The 16,657-nt window shown below is 46.1% G+C and overlaps 1 protein-coding gene across 1 annotated transcript; it reads right to left on the bottom strand.

Annotated features, from left to right (window-relative positions):
- Nucleotides 1-15,320: 15,320 nt before the first annotated feature.
- On the bottom strand, nucleotides 15,321-16,467 carry IMP3 (IMP U3 small nucleolar ribonucleoprotein 3). Its single transcript, XM_040337089.1, has one exon. The coding sequence runs from the start codon at nucleotides 16,106-16,108 to the stop codon at nucleotides 15,557-15,559; it is 552 nt and encodes a 183-aa protein (XP_040193023.1). The 5' UTR covers nucleotides 16,109-16,467; the 3' UTR covers nucleotides 15,321-15,556.
- Nucleotides 16,468-16,657: the final 190 nt, after the last annotated feature.

Raw genomic sequence — 16,657 nt, forward strand, 5'->3', positions numbered from 1 at the left:
GAAAGCGTCCCCAACATCTAAAGACCAATTTTTCCAATCCTTCAATTCAAACTCTGCGAAACAGACACCGGGATTTAGACAAACAAATCTCTAATCTTGTGCACTAAATTGTGGCCTCATCATTCAGACTGGCTCCCCAAGCCATTGTTTATAAAACAAAGAAGGCTTGCAGGGAATTTTTTTTTCCTTTATAAGGCTGCATTCACATCTGAGCGACAGCCGCGATCGCGTGTAGCGGCGTATTTTGCCACGAGTACAAAACTTTCACTTTTTTTTTTTTCTCTGAAAGTCTTCCCATTGCTGTCAATGGGAAAACGCCTATGTCGCCTGAAAAAAAAGGTCCGGGACTTTTTTTCAGGCGACAGGCGTTCGGCGTCTATGAGATGTGAACCATCTCCATAGACAGCAATGGGAATTCTCCCCTCGAGCGACAGAAGCGTCCGGCGTCGGGCGTTTTGTCGCTCAGGTGTGAATGGGGTCTAAATGTCATTTTTGCTGCAGCAGGTTCTAAACATAGTACAGATGCACCACACGGGCAGTCTAAGGGGACCCCCCAGGCACTATATTTGAAGGAATTTTTAATTTTTATTGTTTCACTTTAAAGCGGGGGTTCACCCTAAAAAAAAATTCTAACATTGCATGAAGCCGACCTATGAGACCGACAGTATGCAATGTTAGAATTTTTTTTTTTAGGGTGAACCCCCGCTTTAAGCATTAGTAAATCACTGCTCATTTAAAATCTATATTTTTTACAAACATTTTTCATTAATATATGTCCCCCAGGGCAGTGGCTAGACCCCTATACCCTTTGTATACTCAACAACTTGCATCTAAGCCCTCAAAATGGGTACTTTTTATTTTTCTAGTTCGGATCCGAAAGACTTCAATGGGATTCGTTATTCGGCTCCGAACCACAAATAGAGCTTTATTTTGGTGGTATTTGATCACCTCTGCGGTTTTTATTTTTTGCGCTATAAACAAAAAAAGAGCGACAATTTTAAAAACAAAATTTATATTTTTTACTTGTTGCTATAATAAATATCCCAATTTTTTTTTAAAAAACAATTTTTTTTCTCAGTTAAGGCCGATACGTATTTTTCGACGTATTTTTGTAAAAAAAAAACAGAATTATGATTTTTTTTTTTTTTTTACTAGTAATGGCGGCGATCTGCGATTTTTATTGGGACTGTGATATTGCGGTGGACGTATCGGACACTTTTGACACAAATTTGGGACCATTCTCATTTATACAGCGATCACTAGGGGGTGAGGAAGGGGTTAAATGTGTATCCTGGGTGTGTTCTAACTGTGTGGGGGGAGGGGGGTGACTGGGAGAGGTGACCGATGCTGTGTCCCTATGTTTACACACAGAGCTCCACGTCCCTGCTGTGTTACCGACGATTGCGTGTACCCGGCGGACATCGCGGCCGTCAGGTACACGCATCGGCTCTTCAGCGATGCGCCGGGACAGTGTTTACCCTCAGAGGCGCGCGCGGGTAATGCACTTTAAAAGACGTCCAAAGACGTCCACCTGGCACTTGAGAGCCGCGCTGTTGATGTCTTTTGTCAATAGCGCGGGTCTCAAGTGGTTAAGTACAAGTCTGTAAAATAAATACAGGCTCTAGATCAGTGGTTCTCAACCTGGGGGTTGGGACCCCCTCTGGGGTCAAATGATGATTTGGAAGGGGTCACTGAATCCTGGGCTGTTCCTGAATCCCACACCACTCTCCCAGCCTTTTTGTGGTCACCCAGCAGGGCTGTCCCTGGCCCCCGCGCCCGCCCACTCAGCCTCTTCGCAGCCACCCATTAAGTTCACAACATGGCTGTGGGGGGGGGGGGCAGAGACTAGAGGTCAGCTAACTGGTGAGGAATGTGAAGTGGGAGGGGCTGGAGGAGACCCCATCTCCTGATTTCGGCATAGGTGTCACTGCTGACACAGTGAGTAACACTACCCGTGATTATAATTGCCATTAAAAGTCCCTACTACAGTTCTGAGATCAGCAGATGACCTTGATCAAGAGCACCTAAGTGGCTGATCAGAACTCTCCCCAGCACTGCCACTCATCCCAACTCTCCCCCCAGCATCTCCACTCATCCCAATTCTCCCCCCAGCACTGCCACTCATCCCACCTCTCCGCCAGCACTGGCACTAATCCCACCCACTAATCTCACTTCTCCCCCCAGCACGGCCACTCATCCCACCTCTCCCCCCAGCACTGCCACTCATCCCACCTCTCCGCCAGCACTGCCACTCATTCCACCTCTCCACCAGCACTGCCACCCATCCCACCTCTCCGCCAGCACTGGCAGTAATCCCACCCACTAATCTCACTTCTCCCCCCCAGCACTGCCACTCATCCCACCTCTCCCCCCAGCACTGCCACTCATCCCACCTCTCCCCCCAGCACTGCCACTCATCCCACCTCTCCCCCCAGCACTGGCACTCATCCCACCTCTCCCCCCAGCACTGCCACTCATCCCACCTCTCCCCCCAGCACTGCCACTCATCCCACCTCTCCCCCCATCACTGCCACTCATCCCACCTCTCCGCCAGCACTGCCACTCATTCCACCTCTCCACCAGCACTGCCACTCATCCCACCTCTCCGCCAGCACTGCCACTCATCTCACCTCTCCGCCAGCACTGTCATTCCACCCCCCACCAAGAAGGAAAAATAGAGAATACATGGAAGGGAGAGAAAAAGACGGCGTGGAACAAAGAAAGGGAGAGAAAGAATAAGATAACAAGAAATATGGCTAGAGAGAGGGATGGGGAAAAAATAATTAATTGGTATGCTGTTAGGTAACTTTGGCACAAACAGTCCCATTTTGCCTGGGGTGCAATAACACACAAATGGAATATGTTCCTAAATCTTCCAGGCAGTATAATATTACAGCATTCTCAAATGTGAACACATGGTGGCATTATATAACACTAAACACATACATCTGGCTGTGTTTTTCCTGTAATTACTATGGCATCATTTATTGACTAAAATAGTATTACTCCACATATACGGTACCTAGTAAAATACAAGCCAATTCATTAATAACAGTTTTATAGGGTTTCTATCTTTTAGAATATTGTTCTTACCAGGAAGGCAATATGAGCTTATACAAGATTATGTCACAGACCAATAATTTGTTATTGCCAAAAACGGTAGGATGATGTGGCTTGAGGGTTAGAGTGCTCAACTTTAACCTTCATGGAGGACAATTGACACAGAATTCAGAGACATTTGGGCTATACTGCCACCTACATGACGATTTGAACACTTGCATAGAAACTGCAACTGGTCTGGTATATGGCCAGTAGGCCATTGTTTTGTAACAAAGCAATTTCAAGACCATAAACACAGAGGTTGTATAAACAAACAAATCATTTAACCACTTGTGATCCGCGCTATGGACGAAAGACGTCCACAGCGCGGCTCTCAAGTGCCGAGTGGACGTCTTTGGAAGTCCTGTTGTTGACATTCCCCGTGTGCGCCGCTGGGGGTGCGCAGCGGGGAAACAACATGCCCGGCGCATCGCTGGGAAGCCGATGCGTGTGCCTGGCAGCCGCGATGTCCGCCAGGTACCCGCGATCGGCGGTGACAGCAGGGACGTGGAGCTCTGTGTGTAAACACAGTGCTCCACGTCCTGTCAGGGAGAGAGGAGACCGATGCTGTGTCCCCCAGTCAGTCCCCTCCCCCCACACAGTTAGAACACACCCAGGATACATATTTAACCCCTTCCTCACCCCCTAGTGTTAACCCCTTCACTGCCAGTCACATTTATACAGTAATTAGTGCATTTTTATAGCAATGATCGCTGTATAAATGTGAATGATCCCAAAATTGTGTCAAAAATGTCCGATACGTCTGCCGCAATATCGCAGGCCTGACAAAAAATCGCAGATGGCCGCCATTACTAGTAAAAAAAAAAATCTATCTATCCTATTTTGTAGGCGCTATAACTTTTGCGCAAACCAATCAATATACGCTTATTGCGATTTTTTTTATTTAATTTGCTTTAGCCACTTAAGATCCGGACCAATATGCAGGTAAAGGACCAGGCCCCTTTTTGCGATTCGGAACTGCTTTAACTGACAATTGCGCGGTCGTGCGACGTGGCACCCAAACAAAATTGGCATCCTTTTTTTCCCACAAATAGAGCTTTCTTTTGGTGGCATTTGATCACCTCTGCGGTATTTATTTTTTGCGCTATAAACAAAAATATAGCATCAATTTTGAAAAAAATGCAATATTTTTCACTTTTTGCTATAATAAATATCCCCCAAAAATATATAAAAAAACTTTTTTTTTTCCTCAGTTTACGTATTCTTCTACATATTATTGGTAAAAAAAATCGCAATAAGCGTTTATCGATTGGTTTGCGCAAAATTTATAGCGTTTACAAAATAGAGGATAGTTTTATTGCATTTTTATTAATATTTTTTTTTTTTACTACTAATGTCGGTGATCAGCGATTTTTTTCGTGACTGCGACATTATGGCGGACACATCGGACAATTTTGACACATTTTTGGGACCATTGTCATTTTCACAGCAAAAAGTGCTATAAAAATGCATTGTTTACTGTGAAAATGACAATTGCAGTTTGGGAGTTAACCACTAGGGGGCGCTGAAGGTGTTAAGTGTGACCTCATATGTGTTTCTAACTGTAGGGGGGCGGGGATGGATGTAGGGTTGCCACCTGTCCAGGATTCACCCGGACAGTTCGGGTTTGGAATCATGTGTCCGGGTTTCAGAAAGCCTGAAACCCCGGACACATTATTTAGCCTGGACTATGGCTTGCCATCAGAGTTTATGGCTGCAGTTGTCTCTTTCACACTGCCTGAGAGAGGGCTCAATCTACACCTATCCCCCCCCCCCCACACACACACACCATCCCCTCTATGTCTGCCCACACTCCAATCCTCAGTGCTGTGCCTCAGAAAAGGAAAGTTGGGGCTGGAAATTTGAAGTCCAGCAGCCTCAGATACATCTGGATGAGAGGTGCTGACTGCCAGGGGGTGAGTGAGCTCACCATCCATCCCTGTCTGTGAATGTCTCCCCCCTCTCCCTTTTCTCTCCTGCCTCTGATTGAGTACACAAAGGTAAGTCCGGGTTCTCAGGGCACCCCTTACATCGGAGTTCCCCTTTACACCAGAGGCCACAGTGTTCCACCTTACATCAGAGTCTTCTCCGTACATCAGAGTCCTCCTGTATATCAGAGTTCCCAGTATTCCCCCTTAGATCATGGTTTCCAGAGCATCCATTATGTTAGAGCCCCCAGAGTTCCCCCTTACATCAGAGTCTGCAGAGTCACCCCTTACAGTGAAAGGGAACTCTGTGAGTTCAGATGTAAAAGGGGAACTCTGAGGACTCTGATGTAAAGGGAAACTCTTGGTATTAACTTCATATGATCAGAAATGGTGTTTAATAGCAAAATATATGTATAGGTTATACTATAAAAAAAATTGCAGTGGGCCGCTAAAGTGTTCGGGTTTGACTTGAAGAAAAGGTGGCAACCCTAGATGGACGTGTGACGTCATTGATTGCCTTTCCCTATATCAGGGAACAGACGATCAATGACAGCGCCACTGTGAAGAACGGGGAAGGTGTGTTTACACACACCTCTCCCCGTTCTTCAGCTCCAGGGACCAATCGCGGGACTCCATCGGCGATCCGGTCCCCGGGTCATGCGGCCAGGGAGCTTCGGACCTGGTGGCGGGCGCGCTTGGGACCCACGGCTGGGCATTTAACAATCACGTACAGGTACGTGATTGTTCCCAGCCGTGCCATTCTGCTGACGTATATCGGCGTTAGGCGGTCCTTAAGGGGTTAAGCTGTGTCCAGAATCAGACCCAGATATTCCAAGTGATGAGTTGGCTTCATAGCAGACGTCTGAAGGTTCAGGATCCAGCCAAACCTTTTCAAAGTTCACATATATGCAGGGACGGGTTCAGTGCAATTTGTAAAAAGAGCCAGGTGCAATTTTGGTCAGCAGTTCAAGTGAGAATTTTTAGAGTGTATGACACTGGAAATTGCACCTGAACTTGACTAGTGTAGTCCAGATGTACCCCTTAATAACTTAGACCGCTGAGACCCATATACTCCAACCCCTTACTTACCCCACTACTTAGCTCTAAAGTAAAGAGACCACACCTTGCTTTGGAGTAAATTCGGCCACAACAGCCTATTTTATTAAAAACATTATAAGATAAAACTCCAATTCAAATAATCGAACATATCAAGCATATCAGTAACAAATACATTAACACAACGCTGTAGGTCTTTTCTGGCAGCCCCCCAGTCTCCACCACTTATGAACCATTATAACCAATACACTGCGGGCAAACATTAACCTTAGGCCTCCAGTCCGTGTAGTATGCTCGGAGACAAACCCCACCCGCAGTGCAACTATTACCGTATTCCAACCAGCCTTCCGCTGAAATACACCGAAGGGGCCCATACTACTGATGAGCCCCCCACCCCCATTTTCAGCCAAAATCCATAATTGTAGGTCATCATCACACTGGAGTGCTTGTAAGCTACCGGAGTGCCTGGTTAATGGTGCCAGAGTGTGAGCCCCTAGTGTTCTGTGGAATTGAAAAGGTACGGTACTTCACTATTGCTAGCCTCTTTTTTTTTCCATGCATATGGGATTTCCATTTGTGATCCGGGGGATTGGTTGAGATGGTGAGCTACTCTTCTATGGGATTAGTCCCTGTGTTTTTTCGATTTGCCCTTATCAGCACAGCCATTTATTTTTGATTGATGTTTTGTATATTTCTTGATATCTCCATATTTATATTTGCACAGGTTTTTGATTTGACATTGCATGTTTATGACACACATGGAATACCCATACACACAAACACTCACATACATACATATAGCCTCTACAAAAACTACATTATCACTATGCCTGGCTGACCCAAGTGTCTTGACTGGGTTTTCCCCCAGGTATTCACACAATTGGGTGCGAGGTGGGTTTCAGCAGGGCATGGTATAGAATGAGAGGTGAGCGGCTAGGACTTGGGAGGTGGAGTGGCCAAGACTTGGAAGGTGGAGCAGCTGGGACTTGGGATACAGAGCGTTTGGAACTCGGTAGCTAGAGCAAATACGGAATTCTCTCTATCCTCTTGCTGCTGGTGTTGCTAAAGGGGATGGCAAAGGAGACCGGCTTCCTGGGACAATTCTGGGGATGCATGTTTCCTGGGAACGGACCCCTCAAAATAAGAACAGGTGGTAACCATATCCTAGGACACTACCAAATATTGAGGCATGCTTTGAGTGATAGGGAATAGGGATTTTCACAGCTGTGTAATATTTATTGTATGCCAGTGCCCCCATCCTCCTGTAGGCAGTAGCATAAGCCAAATGTCCCTCAAGGAACAAGAAATAAAATGCATTCATTTGTTATGCTGGATTGAAACGCTCTGTAGGAAAGAACTCAGGCCATCGTAGCTTTCTAATATATGAAATGGAAACTGTCCCAGTAGTTTCTGGCTTACTAATCGAGGTATCATATAATCAAAGCATAAGAAGGTAACATAGAGGACAGTGTCCTGGAACAAACAAATATGCATAAAACAACCTAATCTGCAAAGATCATATTTACTAGGAAATCCAGAAACACATTTGCAGCCAAAGCTCTGACAAATGTTCAGCAGGAATGGGCTGAAATCAGAGCGATCTGTGCCTAGAACTACTTTACTAATGCTGGCAGCTCAATTGTGCTTGGTTTATTCATATAAAAAAATGAGAAGGAGCTCCTTATAGATCTCAATCTTCCCATAAGGTTATGTGTGCATTTATTGTATGCTATTAATTTGTAAAAGAATCCCTTGTGTAGACACCCAAAAGCCCTGAGACTGTTGCTGGGCACCATGTTCCCCACTACCTTAGCACCCAGTGCTCACCCCAATCCCACAGGCATCCTCACTTACAGGAACAACGGTCCTGCACTGTATGTGCTAGTCGGAACATGGTTGCACAGTCAGAAAAAAAGTGCCTTTGTGGGACATTTTGTATGGTGGAGAGGAAGTCTGCCCAAGGAAGGAATACGGTAAGTTACTGAGTTATGTCCCTTTCACACGGGCAGACCGTTCAGATCTGCTTGTCAGTTTTTTAGGCAAACCTGAACAAACGCTTCATGCAGGTCGTGTGTACGAGGCTTTAGATAAACGAATTGGGTTCAGATGGTGTCAAGAGTGTGTGCTGGCAATCAGGTGAGGAGTACAAAGACAACTGTGTCTTGCCTACAGTCAAGCATGATGGTGGAAGTGTCATGGCCTGGGGCTGCATGAGTGCTGCCGGCACTGGGGATCTACAGTTCATTGAGGGAACCATGAATGCAGTGCATGATCCACTCCCTTCGAAGACTGGGCTGCAGGACAGTATTCCAACGTGATAACAACCCTAAACACACTTCCTAGGCGACCACTGCCTTGCTAAAAGTCACTCAGCTCAGCAGAAGTCAGAAAAAAAGTCTGCAGCAGACCATTGCTGATTCCAGAGGGGGGGGGGGGGTTCCCCCCCAAATTCAATTACCAGGCCCTCCAGGTCTGGTATGGATATTATGGGAACCCTGTGTCAAATAAAAAAAAAAATATCCATACCAGACCCATTATCCGAGCATGCAACCTGGCAGGACGCAGGAAAAGAGAGGGGGACCAGAGAGTGCCCCCCTCCTGAACAGTACCAGGCCACATGTCCTCAACATGGGGAGGATGATTTGGGGGTCTCTGACCCCTCAAAGCACCAAGTGCAGGGACCACCCTGTCAGATCTCCGCTCTCCCCTATGGGGGGGGGGGGGGGGGTCAGATGAACACGGACCATCTGTCCGTGTTCACCCGATCCGCTCTGCAGATGGATGGAAATATAGGAATTTCCTCCATCTGCAAAATCGGAGCATAGCGGACACTGATGAGATCGAGTGTCCCATAGAGATACATGTATGTCCCTTTTCCATCCGTAAATGGATGGATGAAAAAATGTACATACGGTCCGCTGGTGTGAAAAGCAGGGCTGTGGAGTCGGAGTCGGGGGAAATTTTGGGTACCTGGAGTCGGAGTCGGCAAACAATGCACCGACTCCGACTTCCGACTCCTACTAAATTTAGATTGGAATTAAAAAAAAAAAAAAAAGCAAGTTTAAATGTCCCAATTCACAAAAAGTTATAATTAATGACTTCTCTACTGTAAGAATAAAGACCAATGCATGCAGTGCCTCACGTAACTGCAAAACGAACACGTTAAGTGACCGTGAAGAAGCATGCTTTTCATGTGCGTCACTATATGGCACGCAACACACCATTAGGAGCGGCAATACTTATACTTTCCATAGTGTTGTGTTCTGCTTTTACAGGGAACGCATGTTAGAGAACCAGTAAGTGTCTAAATAAAAAAATTCCAACAGGAGTTTTATAAAGCACTAAAAGAAGTTGAAAAGTATGATCGCTCATCAAAACTTACTGTTGAAGAAGCCATCCTTGTTTATCCAGAGATCGTTAGTGATGTGGCCAAAATAGTTACTGCAATGCCACCCACCCAAGTCAGTGTCGAAAGATTATTTTCAGCCCTAAAAATAATAAAGTCTGACTTAAAGCGGGGGTTCACCCTATCGACCAAAAAAAAAAAATTTTTTTTCTTTTACCTTAAAATCAGGCATTGTAGCGCGAGCTACAGTATGCCTGTCCCGAATTTTTTACCCCCGTACTCACCTTGTAGTCGTCCATCGAAGATACCGGGGAATGGGCGTGCCTATGGAGACGGAGGATGATTGACGGCCGGCTCTGGCGCGTCACGCTTCTCCGGAAATAGCCGAAATAGGCTTGGTCTTCACGACGCGTGCGCATAGCCTGTGCGCAGGCGCCGTGAAGAGCCGAGACCTACTCCGGCTGTCTTCGGGGAGAGTGACGTGCCAGGGCCGGCCGTCAATCATCCTCCCTCTCCATAGGCACACCCATTCCCTGCGGGAGCCGAAACCTACGATGTCGGATTACAAGGTGAGTCCGGGGTTAAAAAAATCGGGACAGGCATACTGTAGCTCGCGCTACAATGCCTGTCTCGATGGTAAAATGTGTCGGGGGGGGGGGGGTGAACTACCGCTTTAAGAGCCTCTATGAAAGAGGATCTGGCAGAGGCAATTCTCTTCCTTAGAACTCTACATTGAATTGATTTGCATTTGCTAAGCCAAGAACTACATTTCAAGATTAATATAAACCATTTCTAGGTTTTACAGATTTTGTTTTTGGTTCATTATAGATAAGCTTTGTTTTTGTTCTAAAACAACCAAATAATGTGGTTTGTATTTTTGAACTGGTAAAGATCCTGTTCCTGATGTTTATGCCTGCTGCTACTATCCAGCCAAACTGTGCAATACAGTAGACTGTTGGCTTCCCAGCCAGTAGTCCTGTGGTAGGTTGCGTTTCTTTCCCTCAAGGAATGTATAAAATACATTCGCATATTAATACAGAGGAGTCGGAGTCGGGGAGTCGGAGTCGGAAGTACATAAAACTGAGGAGTCAGAGTCGGAACATTTATCTACCGACTCCACAGCCCTGGTGAAAAGGCCCTTTATTTTTTGGGCTCTCTTTTATTTTGATCCAATTATCCAGTCAGCAAGTCTGTTGTTTTCAACAGAACAAGCTCTCCTGCAAACAAAGCCTTTAAGAGGGCTGAGACCAACCATTTAACACTGACAGGGTGCTTAAAATGAGCCGTTTTCATTTATGTAAAAACTTTATCCCAAAAGAAACAAAAATAAAAAAAAAACTGTTGCTTTTCACTGTACAGTGAGCTGGAGTTTGGCTTCAACTTGTTAATGTATCGAACACTCCCCACCCCTACATAGAAAAGGTGTGTGCCCAAAGGTGTCACTGTGCTCATTCATCCAGGGCACCCTAATACAGGAGGTTTGTTACTGGTCAGATAACCGATGAAACGGAAAGAAAAAAGCCTTAGGCTAGGTTCACGCATTTGCTGCAGCCGTGGCTCACAGCAGAGGGTCCAGTGCGTCCCTATTCACCGATTCAGGTCTGAATTTTTGCCTGAATTCGCTCCGGAATCTGAACCACACAGGACACTTTCCAAATGCAGACCACGGCCGCCCCGGAGCGGTGTGAACTGACTCCACTGCGAACCGGGCACACTCTCCTGTCATGCGAATAGGATGCAGGGAAACACACACATCTAATTTGCATAAGTGTGAACCCAGCCTTAAAAAGAAAACTAATGCAGCCACCACATCTAGTGTTTAATAAGCTGCAAGATATTACATTTTTTGGTTTGGGGTTTAAAGCCTCTTTAGGCATCCAGGCAAAAATCAAATTAACGCTAAACCTAACCCGTTTCACATTCTATGCCTAATCTAACCCTGTAAAGCAAAATTTGCTGTACTTGCCTATTCTGCACCAGACACGGGCCAGTCTCCAGCGGCTGATGCTATGTGCAGGAGAGGGCCGACAATGGTTGTGAAATGAATAGGAAGTGACGTCACCCATAGACTTACTATGGGGCTTCCGTTGTCAGATGCTTCTCCTGCACCTGCCTACACACTGAAGCTGCAGCTAACAGTCGATGCTGAGACCGAACCAGCTGCAGAATAGGCAAGTACAGTCATTTTTGCTTCACAGGGATTGATTAGGTTTAGAATGTGGCACAGAGCAGGTTTAGCATGGACTTCTCCTTAAGGCTAGGTTCACACCTATGGGAATTAGATGCGGCGTGGGGAAACGGGCAGTGAAGCCGGAGCGCTTCACTTCCTGGTTCCCTCACCGAGGATGGCGGGGGGGTCAGCAGAGTGACGAGCAATCGCTCGTCACTCTGCTGTGGACGGCGCTAGACTCCAGGACAGGTAAGTGTGCTAATATTAAAAGTCAGCAGTTGCAGTATTTGTAGCTGCTGGCTTTTAATATTTTTTTTTTCAGCGGACATCCACTTTAAGAGAAATAAAAGCTAGGAATCTGCTACAAAGTTTCATGACAGAGTTAAAACAAATCTTAACACTTGAACAGAGTTTTGCAAATCTTGCATGCATTAGCTGTACATTATCAGCACAACTACTTAGTGCAGGGCTCGACAAATCCCGGTCGCCAGGGCGACTAGAAATAGTGTCCTGGCGAATTGGCTTGGAAGGTGGGCAAAAAAAAAAAAAGCTGGCGCCATCTGGTGGTGAGCCATTGGTATTACAAGTTATTACCACCAGATGTGAGCTGGCGCCATCTGGTGGTGGCCGTTGATATCACAAGTTAAGCATTACAAGATAAACAGCAATTATAATGTAATTTTTCACTGCCATCTTCTTCCCTCTAATTAGAACCCCCAAACATTATATATATTTTTTATCCTAACACCCTAGAGAATAAAATGGCGATCGTTGCAATACTTTGTAACACCGTATTTGCGCAGCGGTCTTACAAGCGCACTTTTTTGTGAAAAAATTACACTTTTTTTAATTAAAAAATAAGACAACAGTAAAGTTATCCCCATTTTTTTAATACTATCAAAGATAATGTTACGCCGAGTAAATTCATACCCAACATGTCACGCTTCAAAATTGCGTCCGCTCGTGGAATGCCGACAAACTTTTACCCTTTAAAATCTTCATAGTCGACGTTTAAAAAAAATCTACAGGTTGCATGTTTTGTGTTACAGAGGAGGTCTAGTGCTAGAATTATTGCTCTCGCTCTACCAATTGCAGCGATACCTCACATGTGTGGTTTGAACACCGTTTACATATGCAGGCGCTGCTCACGTATGTGTTAGCTTCTGCGCGCAAGCTCGTCGGGACGGGGTGCGTTTTCTGGCTCCTAACTTTTTTAGCTGGCTCCTAGATTCCAAGCAAATTTGTCAAACCCTGACTTAGTGGATTCAGATGAAATTATCCTGTGGGGTGTTTTGTTTTAGGACAAATGGGGCTTTCATTTGGTGGCAAATACACTAAACCTGACATGGACTCTGGGAATGATGACCTTTGACCCCAAGCTAGGGCTGGGGAAACAAAATTGATTTGAATGTAGAATCGAGTTGAGAGGTTAAATCGATTCAGATTTTCAGCAAATTGATTATTTTTTTTCACCAGGACCGGCGCTGACACCACGCCAGCCCTGAGGAGCTGCGGGCAGGAGGTTTTAGGCGAGGCCACGGCTTCGGCCTAGTCCGCAAGGCCAGCCGCCGTGGACTAGGCCGAAGCCGCTGTCTCGCCTAAACTCCTGGCCGCAGCTCCTCAGGACCGGTGCGGTGTCCAAAAAAGAAAATCGTAGATTTTTTTGGGGGAGAAAAAAAAAAATAAAAAAATCGCCCAGCTCTACCCCAAGCTAGATTCTCCTCTAGCAAGGAGAAAAGATACAATGTGCTTTTTTTTCTCCCCTTCAAAAGGAGAAAGGAAAAAAAAAAACAGTGATGCGCTGTAGAACTGTGTTAAAGGGGTTATAAAGGTAACAAAAAAAAATCCCTAAATAGCTTCCTTTACCCTAGTGCAGTCCTCCTTCGATTTTGCTTTAAATGTCCTTATTTCTTCTGAGAAATCCTCACTTCCTGTTCAGTCTGTAACTACACACCGTAATGCAAGACTTTCTCCCCGGTGTGGGAAAAGCCTCTTAAGGGGGGGAGGAAGCGAGCAGGAGTGTCAGGACGGCCACTAACACACAGCTCCTTTATCTGCCAAGTAGAGAGCGTCCTGACTTACCTGCTCACCCCCTCAAGAGGCTTTCTGCACACCAGGAAGAAAGCCTTGCATTACTGTGTGGAGTTACAGAAAGAAGAACAGGAAGTGAGGATTTCTCAGAAGAAATAAGGACATTTAAAAGCAAAAATGGAAGGATGAGGTAAGTGAAGGAGGACTGCACTAAGGTAAAGGAAGTTATTTAGTGAAACATTTTTTTACCTTTACAACCCCTTTAACAAATCACAGGCTATAAAACAAAAATCAGGAACCTATCCTCCCAGCTCAATTTCTGTGCTAGGAGAGCACTGTGCGACGTTCTTTCAGTTCACAGTAGTGCATATATGCAGCCCCACGGATAAAGACCCATTTCTGTGAAGGGGTGTAAATTATATATATATATATATATATATATATATATATATATATATATATATATATATATATATATATATATATATTTTGTTTTTTTTGTGGAAACGGGTGCAAATCCTAGCAATGTACACAGAAAACAAAAACATGAGGTTACTTGAACACATGAAAGTGGTTGTAAACCCTCGGGGAGAAGTTACACCTACAGGTAAGCCTAGATTAAGGGCTCTTTCACACGGGCGGACCGTTCAGGTCCGCCCGCTAGTTTTTTAGGCGGACCTGAACGGGCGCTCTGTGCTCCTCTATGGAGCCACGGATGTCAGCGGTGACATGTCCGCTGACATCCGACCTGCTCCAAGGAAAAAACCTACTTTTCCATCTGTCTGGCAGATTGGATGAACACGGACAGACGGTCCGTGTTCATCCGATCCCCCCATAGGGGAAAGCGGAGAAAAGACAGGGCGGTCCCAGCACAGTGTGCGGGGACCGCCCTGTCATCCACCGGCTCAGCGGGGGATCAACGGAGCGATCCCCGCTGAGTAAGGATGAGCTCTGGCGTGTTCGCATAGAACACGTGCAGAGCCCGCCAGGAAGTGTGCACGGCGCTGTGCTAATCACAGCCAGGGAGACATGGTCCCGATGCTCGGCTGCAGAGATCGTGAAATGTCTGACTGTTATTAGCGCAGCGCCGTGCACACTTCCTGGCGGGCTCTGCACGTGTTCTATGCCGCTGAGTAAGCCCCCTGATCCGCCCTGTGTGAAAGGGGCCTTAGGCTTACCTGTAAGTGCTTGCAATATCTCAGAGACCTACACAGTCTCTGAGATATTTGCAATTTTCCCCAAGCGATGCCTTCTTCTGCGCATGCGCCGTCTTGAAAGGGCACGCTGTGCTGTTTCAAGCCGGGATCATGCCATTAAAGGCAGCTCCCACGCGCAAGTAACGTCATGTGACTTCCAGCCAGTCACAGAGCTGGAGTTTGTGCACCCCCCCCCCCGGAAGAAGAGGGGTGAAGATGGACGCTCGCTGCCATGGAGGAAGACTGCGACATCGCAGGCTTCTACTGCAGGTAAGCCTCACATAATGGGCTACTATGCGATGCATAGTAGCCCATTATGCTTTACCTTTGCAGGCAGACAGAGGAAGTAAAACCCCATCAGGGTTTACTTTCTCTTGAATCACGAGTGGAAAATTCTGCAAAACATACTGTATATGATAAATTTGAACAAAACAGGGATACCTCACTAAGAAACATTTTGCACATATTAACATGAAAAAAACAGCATGAGCATCTTCGGTTGCTAGGCAAAAATTTATAGTAAAACAGATATAAAATAAACAGTCTACTACAAAACCAATGTCGGCTGCACATGGCTGACTAAGAACAATAAACAGAAGGCTCTTTAAACCATTTGAAAAGAACTTGATTGGTGGAAGTTTACCATCGACCATACTTTTACAAGTAGTTTTCCAAGAGAGTAGAGCTGTTTGCGCAATGTCCAAAATACTAGTGATGGTTGACATCAGCTCTACACACCAAGATCAAAATCATCTCTCTCCTCATTGTAATTCATGACATGTCTCTTAATCTTGGAAGAGTCCACCCAGGTGACAAAGTCCTCCATCGTCCTGGTGACCAAGAAAGCTGGGTCGGCCACCACTTCAGGCCCCACACGGATATGGCCCTGTTCTATGAAGGTGATGGCGCTCTTTAGGTTCTGGGCCATCCTTAGCTTCACCACGATGGATGGCAAACGCCTTCTGCAGAACGACGAGGCAGACACCGTTTCGCACAGCTGTAGGCCCTGCTTGGTGGGGATGAGGCCCATGGCATACAACTTCTCCAGCAGCTTGGTGGTACTCTGAGCCCGAAAGGGATCCTTCTCATCCAGGTCTTTAACCTTGTGGGCCAGCTCCCTCACATGGCGGCTCAGCTTATTGTAGGCAGTGTAGTCCTCCCTGCGATTCAAGTGGTACTTCCTCAGCACCTTCACCTCGTGCAGGTTATTATCCACCTCCCAGTTGATAAAGTCCACCTTTTTGAGCAGCTTCTGCTCATGGTATTTTAGTTTGCGCACCATGTCTCACAAGTAGACTCACAGCCCCGGCTTTCACTGCACTTCCCACGTGTGAAAGCTATAACCAAGAGACACTTCCGCCACACCTCCCAACACGCTTTGCTGTGAGCAACTCTGAAGGCACTATCTACGTGTAACTTCCGCTATAGCACGGGAGACTTCCGCCACACTTCTCGGAATGCTTTGAGGCTCTTATCTAACCTATCCACATGTACCTATGGTTCGCTATAATCACCGAAGACTTCCGCCTTACTTCCCAGCATCCTTTGCAGCTCTGCCTAGCCTTCTCACATTCACCTATGGCGCTCGATTATCACGAAAGTCTTCCGCCACAGCTGCTAAGGATGACGGGAAGTGCTTCTTATGATACGGTATAATCACACAAGACTTCCGCCACACTTCCCGGCATCCTTTGCTGTCTATAGTGTTAACGACAGGGTGGCTGGGGTTGACGCAAGTCGGTCTGTAAAGGTCTCCTTGAATCTAGAGAAGTGGCCATTTTGTCGAAGACCTAATTATACATTGGTTTAGGCAATTGGCCCCAGTAAAATG

This window comes from Rana temporaria, chromosome 2, assembly GCF_905171775.1.
Source record: "Rana temporaria chromosome 2, aRanTem1.1, whole genome shotgun sequence".
Taxonomy (NCBI): Eukaryota; Metazoa; Chordata; class Amphibia; order Anura; family Ranidae; genus Rana; species Rana temporaria.